The 20085-nt window shown below is 39.7% G+C and overlaps 1 protein-coding gene across 1 annotated transcript in view; it reads right to left on the bottom strand.

The window, feature by feature from the left end:
• The window catches only part of ANO4 (anoctamin 4), a 444323-nt gene that overhangs the window by 31483 nt on the left and 392755 nt on the right, over window positions 1-20085 (bottom strand). The window contains exons 21-26 of the mRNA XM_069585151.1: window positions 19112-19223; window positions 18142-18199; window positions 17905-18002; window positions 15758-15900; window positions 7341-7493; window positions 6206-6353 (exon numbers count right to left, since the gene is read on the bottom strand). Coding sequence (XP_069441252.1) covers window positions 6206-6353; window positions 7341-7493; window positions 15758-15900; window positions 17905-18002; window positions 18142-18199; window positions 19112-19223 — 712 coding nt within the window. The remainder of the gene's footprint in view (window positions 1-6205; window positions 6354-7340; window positions 7494-15757; window positions 15901-17904; window positions 18003-18141; window positions 18200-19111; window positions 19224-20085) is intronic.

The following is a 20085-nucleotide window of genomic DNA, read 5'->3' as shown; positions in this document are numbered from 1 at the left end:
CTTGCTAGAAATTCCTGCAGTTATAGGTGTCTTACCTGACCCTCTCTTGTCACAGCACTCAAGCTGGAATACACTGAAAAACCCTGGCTATGTTAAATGAGAAACAAGTCATTTCTTTTGTTCTGGTCCTTTTTGTGCAGAATCATCATATAGAACAGCACTACCCCAAACAATGCTTTGGTGAAACGGTGAAAGCATTGCATAATCAGTATAAATTAGGTCACTACTTCTTTCATAGATACACACATACGTGTACACATAATCACATTCCTTCATTGCTGGTTGTCTATACTTTCTTGTGTGGGGTTTCTCAGGTGCCTCAGTAGGTAAAGAACCTCCCTTCAATCCAAGAGACACCAGAGAAATGGGTTCGACTCCTGGGTCAGGAAGATCCCCTGGAGGAGAGCATAGCTACTCACTCCAGTATTCTTCCCTGGAGAATCTCATGGACAGAGGAGCCTGGTGGGCTACAGTCCATAGATCGCAAAGAGTTGGACACGGCTGAAGTGAATGAGCACAGCACATGCTTTCTTATAATAACCTGAATATAATTGGTATGGATATGACACCCCTTCCCCAATTCATCCATGCTACAATCATGCTAGATTATGTTTCCTTCATGTATCATATGCTTTCATGCCTCTGCTTCTGTTGTCTTTTTTGTTGGGACTCCTTACTCATTTCGTACAAGTGGTGACAGTGTCCATCCTCTGATGGCTAGCTGAGATGCCATCTCTTGTGTGAAGATGTCCTAATATGCCTAGTCAGAAGCTTCATTCCCTTCTGTGGTCCTGCTGTATTTAGCTTATAGCTTATATAGGCCATATAGCTTATCCTAGAGTTGGCTGCATACATGTATGTCTTCTCCTTTGGACTGTAGTGTTTTTATTTTTGGATCAAGAGGTGTCATCGATACTTTGGTATTCTAGGATAGTCTCACGCAGTGTAGGAATCCAGTAAATATTGAATTTAATGGATTTGATTGGAGAGGACCTAAAGTACCAGGGGTTCTATCAAGGTCTAGAAGATGGATCAGGAATAAAATTATTACCTAGGATTATAAGCTTCTTGAGGACATGGCTTTCAGCCTGTGCTGGGGGTTCAGTATATTACAGTACAAGAAACTTGGGCTTTCATATATTGTAGCTTTGCTGCTTTCTAGCCATGTCATATTGACAAATTATGCAACTTCTTTAAAGCAACAAAAGTGCCACCTCATAGGGTCACTGTGGGAATAGAATGATATGTGCAAAACATACCTTTTTATGTATTGCTTATATACTCTGATAATACTGCTTAGCATATAGCCAGATCTTAATAAACGTGAGTGGCTATTACTCATTTTATTGCATGCATCTAGCAAGAGGTCAACAAGTAGTTATCAACTGAAAGAATAAATAATGGCTTTCAGACTCTTTTCATTAATATGTCTGATGTGATTAATCAAAGTTGCTGAATATCAAACCCAAGTGATGACACAGATATAGTTCTGAGAGGACATGGGTTCTGTATGTGAAGAAAAGGCTGGCCTTAAGTGAACCAAGCAGAAGGGCTCATTTGTCAAGTCACTCATGAGTGAAAGTAATGATCAGTGTGTGTGTAACATGCCCTTCTCCCACTGGTAGCAGGCCTCCCCATCACTCCTTAAAAGGGTAATTTGAAATGATTTCTCCCTCATATATGAACTGCCTAGAACATGACATGAAAACAAATCAGTATCTTGCTGATAATTAGTTGTCAGAGAGGGAGCCGGTTTTGTGAAATACAGAGCAGAGTCTTCTCAGGAGCTGGGCTGTGGGAAGGGAAAGGTGCTCTGGAAACTGGCAAAAAAACAGGCCATTGTTGAGATGGAATAATTATTTCCAGGCCCTCCTACACTCTTCTCTCATACAGCAGCCCTGAGCTTTACTAATATTAAAGCTGCTTGTCTAATGGCGGCTCTGTTTCAAAAACCTCAATTGAGAACTTAAATTGAAATGAAATACCTGTCTCATGGGCTGAACACCTTAAAGCCTCAAAATAAAAGGGATATGTCACTGAACTGTATATTAAGCATATTCATTTGATGTCACTCATAAATCAAGCTGAAAATATGCCTTTAGTGGGCATGTACTCCCTCTGGGTCCAAAGCGTTACATGTGAAGCTAGTACATACATACATAATTGTCAACTGTATAAGTCTTTTTTCCATGTTATTTTCATAACCAGAGGAGGAGGAGGACTGCTAATGCTGAAGTGTCTAGGCAGTTCTCTGTTTCCACTGTGGGAGAATCTTGGCTCGCCAACATCAAATAGTTGGGACGACCATCAATTCAGGGAAGTGAGGTTTCCCACGCTTCGCTGTATGGTGTGCTTCGTGCCCAGTGGCAGCCACGTGTCAGCACAGTGGCCTCCTGTTACGGCAGGAAGGCCGCAGGCAGCGGCAGACCCCAGGTCTGCTATTCAGGCTGCTGCCCGGTGGTCTGTGTACCCTCAGTGTGACTCAGCCCCAGCTCCAAGTGAGACACAGGGAAGATGAGGCTGCACTGATCATCAGGGAGGAGTGAGAGGAATGGAGAAAAGGTATCAAACAGAAGAGGTGTTTCCGGGGAACATAAAATAATAATTTCCTTAAGGGGCTGGCAGGTAGCCTCCGCAGGCATTTCTAAAAAAGGAGATTCAGAAAAACGTCTTATGAAAAGGCAGCATTGTTTGAATTAGAGTGCATACCTTGTCCAAATGTCTGAGAAGACATATTTAAATGTGAGAATTTTGGTTTTAACACTCTTCATTATTTATTGCTTTCCATCCTTTACTATGGGGGAAAAGGATGAACTAGAGATAGTTATTATACTCAGCTTCCTTGGTGGCTCAGACAGTAAAGAATCTACCTGTCGTGAAGGAGACCTGGGTTCAATCCCTGGATAGGGAAGATCCCCTGGAGAAGGGAATGGCAACCCACTCTAGTATTCTTGCCTGGAGAATTCTAGAGAATCCTGGCAGGCTATAGTCCATGGGGTCACAAAGAATTGGACACGACTGAGTGACTAACACACACACTCATTATTATACTTACTATAACTATTATCTGGGAGAGAACAGAATGAGAAGTTGAGACTTTTGAATCTGTTGATTCCAGGTCAAACTCACTGCAGAGTATCTTTGAATTCTGCCAAAATAAATTTGCTTTTGAGGTTTTAGGCATTGTGACTCACAAAGCATGGGGCGAAAGGGCAAAAAATCCAGGGGAAATGAGATCAGGTTTGTGCATGTAAAGTCAGACATGTTTTTTAGATGACTATAATAAATGACTTAATCAACTAACACTTTCACTTAACCCTCAGCTTTATCTTTTGAAATACAACTTTACAACTGATTATGATGTTGATCTATTGAATTGATTTATAGTTTATAAATATAGTTCATTCAGATATTCATAACCCATTCTGTGAAAATTTGAGCAGTGTTCTTGATCAAGTCTGTAACTCCTTATGAGATCACTATTTCTACAGGAAAATTAGCTTGACTTTATTTATCACTACATCATGTACACCAGGTACATACCTCACAGTAATTCTTGGGCCTGCATATATCCTTAGAGAATGTTGCCAAACTGTAAGAGAAAGTTCCCAAACTGTAATCTATGTCTATCTGATACCAAAGTAATTAGTTTGATGCATTCATTGAGGGTAAGGGATCAAACTGATAAAATCAGTTATTTGTGCTTTCTGGGAAAAAAAATTTAGTTTGTTGATTGAAATTTTAACTCTGATTGGCAGGAACAATTTTATAATTTGCACCTTCAATTTTATTTCACAATTTCTGCCTCCTGATGTCTGCCCAGATGTGATTTCAGTTATCTAAGCTCTTTTTTAAAGGGCTCCTGAGAAGATACCCTCAAAGAGGAAGTGACTTCATTTTATAAACAATAAACAGTCTGATCACAGGCAGCAGGAAAGACAGAGTGTCTTAAGAGGGAAGGTGACAACATCTGAAATACTCTTCTGTATCCACGGTGTGGAGACCATGCCTCAAACCACAGTGTTCCAGATCTGGCTGAAAATGAGACTGTCTTCCTCACTGTGTCACTGAAGACTTGTCTGCAGAGCATCTGTGCTGGTGGAGAGACTAGTTGGAACATATGACTAAGAGTAACTGAAGCACGCTGTCACAGGGACAAGGGGCCTGTGAACTGAATGACCCTGGATGTAGGCTTGAAATTCTCATCTGTGGAGGAGCCAGGGAAGCCTGAAAGGTAAGGAGGCCTGAAGGAAACCTGGAGGTTTAGAGAAAGGTGATGGGTCTCGTTGGAGTACTGTTGACTTAGGGTCAGTTTAAATTGAAATATGACATTTCTACAACTGGACTAAATCATGAATGGGATTTGACTATGACTGCACATGCTACCCTAGAAGCCTATGACATCTAAAATTTGATAATGCTGCTGCTCTATGAGTTCAGTCATCTCTGAAGCATTTTTAAATTGGAAAAAGAAGAAACCTGAAAAGGATAATAGAGTAGCTGGTGGGGCAGAAAATAAGATTCATGGAGAAACAGACAAATGTAACTACTTGAAAACAAAAATGAACAATGAAGTAGAAGATTAAAAAGTAGATGTATAAATACTGAAGGCGGCAAATGTTAAGAGAAAGGTTTGAAAAAAGGGGGGCGCTTGGAGAGCACAATAAAACTGAAATGAGGCCATTTAGATTAATTCTAATCACCATGAACACTGTCTTAAATCTAATAGGCTGCCAAAAGTCTAAAGAATTGATTCACTATTAACTGTTCATAATGTTGCTACTTTGTTTTTTGGTTCCCTCTAGAACAAGACAGGTTTCACAATATTTGAAATAAGGGAAGAATGGGAATAACCACTGGAATTTAAACCCCACGGAGTTGACTATTGATGAGTTGGATAATGGTTTATTGGCACAGGCCTTGAGAGCTATGAGGTTCAGGATGAGGCCTGCCTTGTAATTTTGGATTTAATCTCTCAATCTCTTTCTACTCTTCAAAATGAGGGTAATAATACATGTCCTCACTCCCTGAATTGTTTTGAGAATCAAAACATACGTGAATGTGGCTTGAACATAGGTAAGCTTTTCTAGGCTAAGTCAAGCACAAAATGTTGACAACGGTTACAGTTAGAAAGAAATGCGTACATAGTACAACATAAGTTTTTAAATCTTTCTTAAAATGGGAAGGTATGCTCACTTAATGTTGCTAGAGTATACATGTTTAACAAGCACGTGGCTAGTGTAGTAATGAATTTTATAGAAATTTCCTCAAATAACTGGATTGTGAGCTGGACCTAGACTACACATGCATGAATTCAGCCAACTCCGTTTGGTAGCAGTGTGCTCCTTGAGGGCTGATGGAACTATAATAGCTACAGATGATGAATTAATTTGGCTCAAACCAGTAAGCCAAGAGGCAGGGCTGCTTGTGTGAATAAGCAATAATCCAAGTGAGATGATTTCTGGGGCACTGAAATGATCCTGTGACGCCAACACACGTTCCACTCCAAGCTACAGACATTTAAACCCCACAATTAGATTATTGTGACATTAACCAAACAGGGTTGTTGTATTATTTCCCATTGAAGTATGTTAGGACTTTTTATATCTTTTTTTCCCAAGGATGTATTAACAGAAGGGAAAGCTAGGGGACATGTTATGATCTTGTCAAGGCTTTATCTGACCAGAAATACAGCTTTGGGGATCACTGAGGTGATGCTATAGAACTGATCTCTCAGGGAGTTAAGTTTACCCACTTTGCCTATGATAATATTGACACTGGTCAAGTCAGTAGCCAGGAGAGAAGCATTCAGTTACTTATTCCACAAGTATCTATTGAGTACTTTATGGGTACCTGGCATGTGGTTGCATATTTCCCATATAAAATTTGCAGAGTCTACCTAATGGCACAAAGGGAATCAAATTATATTTTTACAAACTCATAAAAATGGCATAACTATACATCATGTACTACTTTCTTTTTGCTACACAGCATACCACACATTTTTAAATTCATGGTGGGCAAGAGTGGGAAAATGATTAATTGCTCTTCTCACATTTGATTCCATCTAAAACTTTTATGATCTATATGACTCCCAATAATTCCACCTTCCCTACAACAAGCCTTCTTGTCCTGGACTTGGGTGTCCAACCATACACAATGGCTAGGGAATGGGGATTCCATGATGGCTTTATGGCAAACTTACTTTTGCCCAGCTTCTCCTTGGCCCGCACAAGGTCCATACTTATAAGCATACACCAAGCGAGGGATAAAGTCAGATGTGATAGCTATCACAAATGCATTTGTAATAACGGAGAGAATTCCAATGCCTTCAAGAATCCCATACCAAATTCCTATTCAAAGAGAAGTGTTAGTTAATTCCATATACAACAGCAGAGGCAAATAAGTATGAAAACAACTGGGGTAACTAATTCTCAATAGTCCTTTCCATGGGTCCTTCCATCATTCCAAATACTGATACTTGCAACCAGAAGGAAGATTTCTGCTTGTAAACACCTTGACACTGAAGAAATTTGCATGCACGTGCCAATGCTCATGACTTAAAACTCAATCAGCTTCAGACATAAGGAGAGAATTCTGGTTGATGATAAGGTACCAAATACCATCTGCTAAGACTGGCTGGCATATGCAGTGTCAAGCTGTCACCAGACTAGGAGATCCTCTGGGTAAGTATAGGATCCTTCCAGTTCATCTTTATGGACCAAGTTCCTGATGCATGACCCAAGGTAGGTGCTCACTGAATGTCTGTCTGTTTCATCTGGAGGTTGAGGCCACTGAGCTAATGTCCACACTGAATTCTTTTTTTTTTCCACACTGAATTCTCTTCCACACACACTGGCTGGGCACCTGCCAGCTCTATATGAAGCACCGAATGCAGAAATGAATAAAAGACACCTGGTTCAACTTAGCACATCTAGTCAAAAACCAAAAGCCATCTCTGCCTCTAGAAAAATGGGACCCTTCTTCCTGTGACTCAGGCAGACATTTAGGAAAGAGCAAAACTAACTGAAGCAAGTGCAAGATCTACTTTCAAAAGGAAGTGGTAATAAATCCAATTTTTAAATTCTAGCATCCTAGGATAGAAACAACCAAACTGAGAATCTATTCAAGCACAAATTCTCTAGCACTGGAATTTATAAATTTTCAAACAGGTAACTGTACTTGTTATCTAATATTATTTAAAGCTAATATTAATTATTCTTTTGCAAGATTTAGTCATCTTACATGGAAACTATATATAAATATCTAAAGTTAGTGGCTTTTAATTTTATCTACCAGACGATTAATATCTTTTAAAAACACCCCCAAATCCAACTTACCTATATCTTTGGCCCTTGAAGCTAAAGGTCGCCTCCACTGTGTGACAAACTTATAAGCGTCAAGTCGAATTTCAATTATATTATTCAGTAAGGCCAGAAGTGGTGCTAGGGGAAAAGCTGCCACGAAGATAGTTGTAAATCCAAACTGAAGAACTAGGGAAGGAAAAAGAACAGAGCGTATTGGCTTTCCAGTACTATTTTCAGACGCTTAGTAGTCTGAGTAGGTCACTGTTTTAATCCATGTGCTTGTGCATTTCCTGTCACTTCAGCTGTGTCCCACTCTGTGACCCCATGGACTCTAGCCCACCAGGCTCCTCAGTCCATGGGATTTCCAAGGCAAGAGTACTGAAGTAGGCTGTCATTTCCTCCTCCAGGGGATCTTCCTGACCCAGGGATTGAACCTGCAGCTCTTGAATCTCCTGCATTTGTCAGGTGGATTCTCTACCACTTGGTGCCACCTGGGAAGCCCTATGTTCTCCCAAAGCACAGGGAACATATCTTCTAGAAAGATGGCCAGGACACTTGAAAAACAGTTGCTCCCTGAGCCTGGAAGCAATGGCACCCTAGGAGTAGTAATCATATCTCAAGTTTTCTAAATACCATTCTCTAGTAAAAGGAACCAGGGCTCCTTGGAGAAATGATTGATTCCAGAGCTATAGCAGGCAAAAGTCAAGAGTGTGGCCAACAGCTTTAGCCACATACAACAATCTGTCAAGGGTTCTTTTTTAATCATAAAAGTGTTGAATTTTGCAAATTCTTTTCCTGTATTTATTGAGATATCATGATTTTTGTATCTCATCCTATTAATCTGATATATTACATTAAAATGTATATATGTTGAACCAGTCATGCATCACAGATAAATCCCACTTGGCTGTAATATGCAATTGTTTTATTGTGTTCTTGAATTTGGCTTGCTAATATTTTGAGAATTTTTGCAGTTGTATTTATCAAGAATATTGGTCCAATGTTATCTTTTCTTGTGGTATCCTTATATGGCTTTGGTATCCAGGCAATGCTGGCCTTGAAGAATGAGTTTGGGGGTGTTCCCTCCTCTTCAATTTTTTGTAAGTGAGAAGGATTTGTTTTCTTTTAATGTCTGGTAGAATTCACCAGTGAAACTGACTGGTCCTGTGGTTTTTCTGTGTTGGGAGACTTTTGATTACTGATTCTCTCTCTTTAATCATTATTGATCTTTTCATATTTTCTATTTTTTTGCTGATTCAGCCTTGGTAGGTTATTTCTAGAAACTGATCTATTTCTTCTAGGTTATATCATAGGGTATTTTTCTTTCTCTCTGACTTACTTTAGATATCCACGTGCTGAAAATGGCATTATTTCATTATTTCTTATGGCTGAGTAGTATTCCACTGTATATATATACCACAACTTCTTTCCATTCATTTAGCAATGAACATTTAGGTTGTTTCATGTCTTGCTATTATAGATAGCACTTTCATGAACATAGGAGTATATGTATCTTTTTGAATTCTAGTTTTGTCCCATTATATGCCCAGGAGTGGGATTATTGGATCATATAGCAACTCCATTTTTAATTTCTTGAGGAACTTCCAAACTGTTTTCCATAGTGTCTGCACTAATTTACATTCCAACCAATAGTGCAGGAGGGATTCCCTTTTCTCCATACCCTCTCCAGTATTTATTATTTGTAGACTTTCTGATAATGGTCATTCTAATCCTCATGGTAGTTTTGATTTGCATTTCTCTAATAATTAGAGAAAGGCAGGTAAGGTGGTCCTCTCTTGAAGAATTTTCCACAAGTTTGTTGTGATTCACACAGGCAAAGAAAAGCTTTGGCGTAGTCAATAAAACAGAAGTAGATGTTTTTCGGGAATTCTCTCGCTTTTTCTTTGATCCAATGGATGCTGGCAATTTGATCTCAGGTTTCAAAATCAAGATGGCAGAGGAATCAGGTTTGGAAAGTTCCCAGTTATTTTTTTAAAATAAACTCTCTGGCTCCTACTCCCCACTTTCTTCTGGTATACCAATTATTTTCTCACATTTGTCTGATTGAATCTGATAGTTTGCATAGGGTTTCTTTACTTTTTAAAAAGTCAATTTCTGTCTTCTTTTGACTGAATTATCTCTATATTCCTATCCTCCAGTCTGGAGAAGGCAATGGCAACCCACTCCAGTAGGCCTGGAAAATCCCATGGACGGAGGAGCCTGGTGGGCTGCAGTCCATGGGATCGCTAAGAGTCGGACACAACTGAGCGACTTCACTTTCACTTTTCACTTTCATGCATTGGAGAAGGAAATGGCAACCCACTCCAATGTTCTTGCCTGGAGAATCCCAGGGACGGGGGAGCCTGGTGGGCTGCCGTCTATGGGCTCACACAGAGTCAGACACGACTGAAGTGACTTAGAAGCAGCAGCATCCTCCAGTCATTTTATTCTTTTTTCCATCTGGTCTGTCCTGTTACCTTCATCTCATTCATTGAATTTTCAGCTCTATAATTTGTTTCTCTTTTATAATTTCAATCTCTTTAGTAAAGGACTCTTTCTGTTCATTAATTTTTTTTGCAAGTTCATTGGACTACCTCCCCATGATTTTTTTGTAGCTCAATGATTTTCTTTACAATTGTTTTGAATTCTTTACCACTTAGGTTGAAATATTATTTTTCTTTATGTAATACCACATTTCCTTGATTTTTCATGGTGTTTGACCACACACACTCTGCTTTCATCTTTGAAATAGCAGACACCTACCCCAGCTAAGAATTTATACTTACTTTGCTTCTTTCAATTGTCTTTAGGTCTAGTAATTTCTATTGTATGCCAGACATATAAAAGTTCTAGATCAAGGGTCAGCAAATTATAGCCTGAAGGCCAAATCTGGATAACTCTCTGCTTTGTTTCTTTTTTTAAACCTGTGAGTTAAGAATAGTTTTTACATTTTAAGTAGTTATGTAAATACCTATAAAACCATTTAAAATATAATGGCCTCAATCTTGCATCATGACCGCCAAAGTCAAAATTATTTACTGTCTAGCCCTTTAAGAATAAGTTATTGATCTCTGCTCTTAGTGATGTTATTTTGCAGCAAAGAAGGAGATGATCAGTGTGGTCATGAGTTAAGCCAAGTTAGTCCTGGGGTATGGTTTTTGTAAAGCTCAGTCCACCTGCCTGGCTGTGACAGAACAGGGTGGACCTTTTTCTCTGCCAATGACCACAGAGGCTCAGTTCTGTCCTTGGAGGGCGTTTACAGTTAGTTCCTTAGCTGCTTGCCCATCACATCTTCAAAATATTACATTATTATAGATAAAGAATGACTAAAATCTCAACTCAACAGTAAAATAGAATAATCCTAAACTGTTTGCACATAACAATACAGCTTCAAAGTATGTAAAGTAAAAATTGACCAAACTAGAAGGAGCTTAAGAAAAAATTCTCAAGTATGATTGTGGACTTTAACACTCTCTTCTTGGTAACTAGTAGAGGAAATAGACAAAGTTTAATAGGACATGAATCTAAGATTTGAACAACACAGTTAAACTTGCCAATTAATAGACATAGAAGATTATACTCAACAATTGCAGAACACACTTTAAACACTTATCAAAACAGAAATATGCAGGGGCATAAAACAGATCTCAGCATATATTAAATGCCTAAAATACCACAGAGTATCCTTTGACCACAGCAGAATTAAAAATCAATGACAGAAGAAGAAAAAGGTTTGATACCAGTTAGAGGCAAAACAATAGAGGACTTGAGCTCACCTCCTCTCATAAAAACACCAAAATCACAACCAGCTGTTGAATAACCATCAACAAAAAAGACTACACCCCATGAGAAAACACATTCTGTATCCAAAGACAAGAAGCTACATCAAGACGGTAGGAGGGACACTTTTGTGGTATAATCAAATCCCATACCTGCTGGAAAGAGAAAATAATTGTATCATAGAGGTTCTCCCATAGGAGTAACAGTTCTGAGCTCCACATCAGACTCCCCAGTCTGGGCATCTGGCACTGGGAGGAAAAACCCTCAGCAGAATATTTGGCTTTGAATGCCAGTAGATCTTGATCATAGGCACTTCACAGGACTGAGGCAAGCAACACTCTTAGAAGGTACATACAAGATCTCGTATGCACTGGGCAGGGAAAAAGCAGTGACTTCATAGGAACCTGACCCAGACCTACATTCTGGCCTTGGAGTGTCTCCTGGGGTGAAAGATCTCCAACGGATGGCTGTGGCTCACTGTGGGGACAAGGACAATGGTGGCAGAAGTACTGGGGAGTAGTCACTGATGTGAGCCAGTTACTGGCATGTTACTGGCACAAAAACAGAATTACAGATCAATGGAACAGGACAGAAAACCCAGAAATAAACCCATGCATGTATGGTAAATTAATCTATGACAAAGCAGGCAAGACTATACAATGGAGAAAAGACTTCTATAAGTGGTGCTGGGAAAACTGGACAGCTACATATAAAAGAATAAATATAAGACCAGATACTATAAAACTCTTAGAGGAAAACATAGGACACTTTTTGACGTAAATCACAGGAATATATTTTTGAATTTACCTCCTAGAATAATAAAAATGAAAATAAATGGGACCTAATTAAAAGCTTTTGCAGAGCACACGAAACCATCAATAAAATGAAAAGACAACCTACAACATGGGAGAAAATATTTGCAAATGAAGTCATCAACAAGGGATTGGTTTCCAAAATATACAAACAGCTCATGCAGCGTATTATGGAAAAAACAACCAAATCAAAAATGGTCAGGAGATCTAAATAGATATTTCTCCAAAGGAGACATACAGATGACCAACAGGCACATGAAAAGACACTCAACATTGCTATTTATTAGGGAAACGCAAATCAAAACTACAATGAAGTATCACCTCACACCAGTCAGAATGGTCATCATCAAAAGGTCTATAATAACAAATGCCGGAGAGGGTGTGGAGAATAGGGAACCTTCCTACATGCTTTGCGGGAATGTAAAGTGGTACAGCCACCATGGAGAACAGTATGGAGGTTCCTTAGAAAGCTAAAAGTAGAGCTACCATATGATTTATCAATCCAACTCCAGGGAATAGAGCCATAGAAAACCATAATTCCGAAAGATACATGACCCCAGTGTTCATCAAAGCAGTATATACTATAGCCAAGACGTGGAAGCAACATAAATGTCTGTTGACAGAACTGGATGAAAAAGATGTGGTACACATATACAATGGAATATTACTCAGACATTAAAAAGAATGAAATAATGCCGTTTACAGCAACATGAATGGGCCTAGAGAATATTGTTAGCAAAGTAAGTCAGACAGACAAATGCTATATGATATCACTTACAAGTGGAATCTAAAAACATGATACAGATGAACTTATTTCCAAAACAAACTTATGGTTACCAAACGGGAAAGCTGGGGAGAAGAGATAAATTAAGAGTTTGTTATTCACATATTCATAGTACTATGTATAAAATAATCAAAGACCTACTGCATAGCACAGGGAACTTTACTCAATAGTCTGTAATAATCTATAAGGGAAAAGAATTTGAAAAAGAAAGGATATGTATCTATATCTATATATACATATAGAACTGAGGGGCTTCCCTGGTGGCTCAGTGGTAAAGAATCTGCCTGCCGATGCAGGAAACACACGTTTGATCTCTGGGTCTGGAAGATCCCCTGGAGAGGGAAATGGCAACCCACTCCAGTATTCTTGCCTGGGAAATCCCATGGACAGAGGAACCTGGGGAGCTACAGTTCATGGGGTAGCAAAACAGATACCACTTAGCAACTAAACAACAACAGTGTATAACTGAACCTCCGTGCTGTACACCCGAAACTAACAAAACACTGTAAATCAGCTATAATATAAAAATTAAATTTAAAAAGTAACTATAGATAATATGTAAATAAATGGGTATTGCTGTCTTCCAACAGAATGATTTTCAAAGCCAGGCAGTGGACTGGCTTTGGGTCCAATGCCAGTAGTATGTTAACTCCTCACCTACATAGGTTGGTTACATCTATGCATAACTTTGTGAATATTCATTGATACATACACTTTTGATTTACATGCCTTTCTCACTTTATATTCTACTTCAATGAAAACATTTTTTAAAAATATAACAAAGCAGGAAGGTCATTAAGAAAATAACAAAAAATAATAACAGAAGCAAGCGATTAGTATTCACTAGTCTTCTTGTGATACTTCAGAGATTTGCTTCTTGCTGCAAAGCTACTGTAGTATTTGGAGCACTACCAGTTCTAACCCCATAACAGTTTCTTTTCAAGCACTCTATACACCAACATTACTGTTCATTTCCTTCTTTATGGGAGAAGAATCCATTAAGAGACCTCCAAGTGGTTAGTTCTCTTAATGAATTCATTTTATTAAGTTTTATTATTAATGCCCAAATTGACTTCTTCTCCAAGTTATACCATTATGCCATTCTGTAATTGAAACTCTAAAACACCGGTAGATACATAGGACATAAGCGATCCGAGAAACATTAAGCATCACTTCTACCACTCCTTTAATTTTCAGATTTGCCCAGAAACAACTGCTTCTTTCAGAATTAATGCATCTTGCCCATCCCTTACTCCCACCTCCACCCCAATGTCTCAGAGCTTAAACATAATTAGAAAAAAAAAAACCCAAAACAAGAAAATCTATCCACACTCATTGTATCTGCCAAGATATTTTGTTGTTTTTCTCCCTTGGAAGATACAAAGAAAAATAATAATAATGACATGGTTAACATATATCCAGTACATACTCTGAGCCAGGCATAGTTCTAAGCCCTTTCCATGCATTAAATTATTTAGTCCACACAAAGATACACTGAAGTGGTTACTCTTTTTATCCCCATGATAGAGAAGTGGAAAGTGAGACAAAGACATTAAGCAATTGCCCAAGGTTTCAGAGTTAATAAGTGAGGGGCTGGGATGGCAACCCACTCCAGTGTTCTTGCCTGGAGAATCCCAGGGACGGGGGAGCCTGGTGCGCTGCCGTCTATGGGATCACACAGAGTTGGACACGACTAAAGCGACTTAGCAGCAGCAGACGAAGACTCTTGAGAGTGTCATAGACTGAAAGGAGATCAAACCAGTCAGTCCTAAAGGAAATCAACCGTGAACATTCAACGGAAGGACTGATGCTAAAGCTCCAGTACTTTGGCTACCTGATGCAAAGAGCTGACTCATTGGGAAAGAGCCTGATTCTTCGAAAGATCAAAGGCAAAAGAAGAGGACATTAGAGGATGAGATGGTTAGACAGCATCACTCAATGGACATGAATTTGAACAAACTCTGGGACATAGTGAAGGACAGGGAAGCCTTGCATGCTGTATTTCATGGCGTTGCAAAGAGTAGGACACGACTCAGTGACTGAACACCACCAATCTGTTTATAAAGTCCATGCTCTCAGATAGATGGTAAAATAAACAGCTTGGGTTTGACTACAGAGAAATGAGATTCCTTCAATGGAAGTGTAGCATTAAGCTTATACATTCCCAGATTCCTGCCACCCTTTCCAAGAGAAATGACAGCACATTCTATCTACTAGCAACTCATCCTGCAGCATCTCTGCTACTTAATTGCACTTAACATTTCACATCTCTGACTTCCCGCCACGGAGCACTCTTTGAGAGCTACGACTGTACCTGATTCCTTCTGTATCTCTAGTGCCAAACATAAAGTCTGGACATAACATGGTTCAAAAGATGTCTGCTGGATACAAACTACTATATATAAAATAAACAACAAGGTCCTACTATATAGTACAGGGAACTATAGTAAATGTCTTGTAGGAAAAGAATATGAAAAAGAATATGTTTTTTTAATATATATATGCATAACTGAGTCCCTTTGTTTTATACCTGAAACTAACACAACACTGTAAATCAACTATACTTCAGTTTTTTAAAAAAAGATGTGTGCTGAATGAATCAATCAATCATACCATGAGTGATCACTCCTTTTTCTTTGGTTCTCCAGGTTTTCAGCTCTTTTCTTCTGGTGATTTATTGCAAGGGACAGGACACAATGCGTGAAGAATGTGAAGTGACTTGGCACTATTTCTATCAATAAAGTTTCTTAAAGCAAGATACCCTTCCTCTGCATTTAGCTCAAGAATCCCTCCAAACTGTCAGCCTCAACAGTAATGGTGGATGTCTAGTTAAATGCAGCTAGAGAGCTAGAATTCACATTTATAATTAATAGGATAAAACAGAAAACAAGGTCCTACTCTAGAGCACAGGGAACTATATGCAATATCCTATAGTCAACCATAATGGAAAAGAATATGAAAAAATATACATATGTATAACTACCCTGCTGTATAACAGAAATTAATACAACACTGTAAATCAACTAAAATTCAATAAACTTTTAAAAATAGAATAAAATAGACTATTTTCATACTCATTTCTAAGTATTCATCAAAGAGTCCGTAGGCATTCATCGGCTGAAGGTTGTAGTCCTTTTCCCATTGTGGGAAACTTATTTTCCTTTCAGGCCCATGTTCTTGTCGTACTTTTCTTCTAGTCCACCAATTCTGAATTAACCTGCACAACAAAATCAATTTATTAAATATATACACACACACACACACACACACATATATAACTGATCATAAGACTTAAGTAATAAGAAGTATAGTTAAAATGTAGAGGAACAGTTGAAAAAAATTTAGGACAGGCTACCTAGGAGCTAAAGCTCCTAGGATTAGGAAGGATCTTGGATTAGGAAGGAAGTAACAATGGAGGCTATACTTCAAGCACTTGTACTTGCAAGTGAACAGAATGATTGATGAACTTATTTTAATCATTCACAAAACTGTCTCCTATTCAGTGTTGCCTCGGAGGGTTGGTTAGAGGACTGAGAATGTTGATAAACTGATCATCCAGTGTAAAGGCAACACTCAGACCTCTGAGGAGAAGAGGGTTTGGCCTTGCTGGCTTATTTAAGGAGCCATGAGCAGTCTTACCATGGTTGCTGACCTGCAAACTCTGATTTGAGGATTCTAGAAGGTCTGAAAACCCTCCTCTCCTGGCACACAGAAGCCTGCAGGTCTACAACTGGACTTGTCTGCTTTTGGCTTGAACTCAATGGGGGCTCTGATTCCTAGTAAAATGCAGCTCACACTGGTGAGGTTAGTGCATTTAACCTTAGCAGTGTTCAGAAGTGCATCTTATGATATGGAATAGGGTTGAAGAAATGTGCGAGGACAGTCAGGTCTATATGCTGTAGGAGGCAAGGAGAAAGTTGAGGGGTATCTGAGAGTAGCAATGCCAAAACAAAAATGTGAAATTAAATAAGAAAATGGGTATCAAAGACAATTCTGCCTAATTCACAATATTGTTCTATATCCATATTCATAGAAGATGAATATAGTTCCCTTGATGTCTATGACATTTTGATAAGTTATGGATCATACTTTAAAGGAGAATATGCTTCTAATTTTTTTTTAATTTTATGCTTTATCTTTTTAAAAGTTTTATAGAAAACATGAAACACTTGGCAGAAGTTTTCTAAAGTAAATCTGAGAAGAGAAAATTACTGGCATTGGTTCTTACAGGGAGCTAAGAGATGACTTTCCAAAGTGAACTAAGTTCCAGCTAATTGTTCTGGCTGAGTGGTCCTCCCTGAAACTTTGAATTCTCTATGGGGACACTGGGCTGATATGGAAACCTATAGGTATAGAATTAAAGCAGAAATAGAACTGCTGTTGATTTATGTCCCTTTAAAACTTAACTGACCATAGCTGAGTAAACACAGCCAAATTCAAAGTTATCCTTACAAAACTGATGCAAATTTTTGCCCGTTGCCATCAACATAAACTGTTATTAGTGATAATAAAAGTTTTAACTGGTTAAGATACGCTGACTTAGAAATAATCCAATTTCTTTTTTAAATCCTATTTTTAGGGGGTGTATTCCTTTTCTTTTTGGGCTTCCCTGGTAGCTCAGACGGTAAAGCATCTGCCTGCAATGCGGGAGACCCGGATTCAATTCCTGGGTCGGGAAGATCCCCTGGAGAAGGAAATGGCAATCCACTCCAGCACTCTTGCCTGGAAAATCCTGTGGACAGAGGAGCTTGATAGGCTACAGTCCATGGGGTCGCAAAGAGTCGGATACGACTGAGCGACTTCACTTTCTTTCACTTTATTCCTTTTCTACATAGTCTGAATTTAAAGCAGTTAAAAAATGACCATTTGTGATTTATTGCAGGGGCTGGGGAGTAGGCACAGAGATCCAGTTAATGTGTCATCATTTAAAGCAGCTTGGAAGTGGATATTCAATATTTAGGGGTCCACAGAGACTTCTTAAAGAACATTCACTTTTGTTCATGCAGTTTGTGCTAAATCTTCAAAAAGGGCCCATGTTTATTACTTTCATAATTTGTCTCTGAATATCTAAGCATGAAGACTAGCTCCAGGTATAATATGCATGGGCTTAACTGCTGAGTCTGCATTGCTTATCTTACTTGCCACACCTAGAAAAGCCAATAGCCAAGCCAATAGCCAAGAGACATGCTGCCTCTCAAGTATAGATATCTAAGGTACTTACGGGTAGCCAAGTTCCATGAAATTATTCCAGGTCTGCTTTAGCACCATTATAATACCCATTTGCATACAGAGATCAATAAGGCATCCACTAGGGTGGCACTGCGAGGTAAGCAAACACAGAAATTCAAGAATCAATGGACTGGAAGAAAGGCTGTCTGCTTTCTAATCTGCACAAAGTTGCCCTCAGGCTGTTTAATATAAGTCTGTAGGAAACCAGGAGTGATGGGAGAATACCGACCTCTTCTAGTCTCCACCTGTTTATCAGCCTCAAGTAGGCACCTGGGTGTCCTGTGAATCTTCAACACACACAGAAAAACAAACCATTAGCGTCCTGTAGCCTTCAATGAAGATTATATTCAGATTAGCACATCCTCCAGTGAAAATTATGGTGCAGTAAGGAACAGGTCTGACAGAATTAGGAAAACTCCCCAGAAATGGCATAATGGCAACTTCTGGAATTCTCTGGGTGTATTTCTCTTCTGGCTGTTCTGCCTGGCTTCTGACCACAGAGGCCAGTTTTTGCTGCATACTGTGACTTTTAACATTTTCTGCTTAATATCAAGTGCTTGTTGTGTAAGCAGCAGGTTGGGTACAGCTGATCTTTTGGAATATTAGTAATGTAAAGAAAACGATTTGATTAGAATTCCATGAAGTAGCTAGAAACTGCAGAGAGGCTGCCCATCCTGTGCACCAAAACCCAACACTTGGCTCTTCCCTGGTTCTCGTCTCCTCAGACATAATTTGTGGTGATGGAATTCTGGGACACAGCCACTCCAGATCCTCAGAACTGCTGGATTCAGAAGTAACCCAGGCTCCCTCGGCATCCTACGTTAGCCCCCCTCCCATGTGAATCTCCTTCCCTCCTCTGTGTGGTCAGGGACGTAGGACATGCTCCCCGCCTTCCTCCACGATGTCATCTGCTCTTACAGGTATGAGATCCAGGGGCCTGATTCAGATACCGATGGAGCCTGCAAGATTTACACTCATCCTTCACATGTGCAAACTATTTTTTTCTACTCATCTTAGCAAGAAAAGGTACAAGGGGCTCTGACAGAGACCATCCCGGGAATGGGAAGGTAAAGGAAAGGAGACTGATCTTTTTATACTTTACGAGGTCACTCTAAAGGCTGCCTTCTCTGTCATTCCTAGTCAATGACTTTTGCGTGCTGTTCCTAGCCCCAGGAGGTGCGGAGATACGGGGTTCTTACCTTCCGAGGAAGAACGCGATGTAAAACGTGGAGCTGTTCAGATTGACAAACTGAAAAAGAAACATTTTCAGGGTGAAGCTGTTCTCCCACTCGGACTCTGTGCGAGGCTGTTCTGTGGACACAAGGGGAGCAGAGGTTGAGAGAGGCTGCGTCTGACTCCCTCTCAGCTCCCTCTGTTACTCTCCAGACACACAGGGTGGGTGCACAGGCGGTCCAAGGAGGCTGCAGGAGTCCCAGCTGGCCGGTAGATGGTGAGCGATGGAATGGACCATCCGAGGGATCCTCAAGCTCCCAGACCAGCCCCAACAAGGGTTTGGTGGGAAGTGGCACTTGTCTGAGGGGAGGGGATATCTGGTTTGTTCCTCTGTTCTAGGATGCCCCGAGAGCCTGGGTCAGACACAGCCAGGCTGAAGGCATCACATGCCCAGCCCTGGCTCCTTGCAGGAGCCTTTCTTTTGCCTCTTAGGACCCACCTCATAGGTGGAAGTTGTGTGGGGTCAGGTCCCCTCCCAGCTCCTAATAACTCTCCGGTCTTGACTTCTATTTCTACTGTGATGTGAGGTGCTTCTGTATTAGGAGGAGTCAGATCCCCATCTCAGAATGAGCATCTGACCCCTTTACCTGTCACCCTCATCCAGCATCATTTTCAATCTCATGTGCAAATACCCAGATGACCTCACCTCTAGAGCTTTTACTGTATACTAGCATCTTTGCTTACAATTTCCTGACGTCAGTCAGGCACCAATTCTTATTTCCTCATATTTCAACTTCCATATAGCAAATGCTCTTTGGACACTGTGATATAGCCAAAAATATGGCTTAGTCCTCCAACCTGAAATCTCACATCAAATGCACTTATCCTTCACTAGGACTTCCATCCTCACCTCAAACAACATCAAAGAAAATGCATTTAATGCAACAGTACTTTCTGTTTCTATGTAGATTCCCTGAGCTTCTAGTTGCTCATTTACCAC

The sequence above is a fragment of the Ovis canadensis genome, chromosome 3 (assembly GCF_042477335.2).
Source record: "Ovis canadensis isolate MfBH-ARS-UI-01 breed Bighorn chromosome 3, ARS-UI_OviCan_v2, whole genome shotgun sequence".
Taxonomy (NCBI): domain Eukaryota; kingdom Metazoa; phylum Chordata; class Mammalia; order Artiodactyla; family Bovidae; genus Ovis; species Ovis canadensis.
Note: the sequence above shows the minus strand (reverse complement) of the source record. Positions and strands in the feature narration are given on the sequence as shown.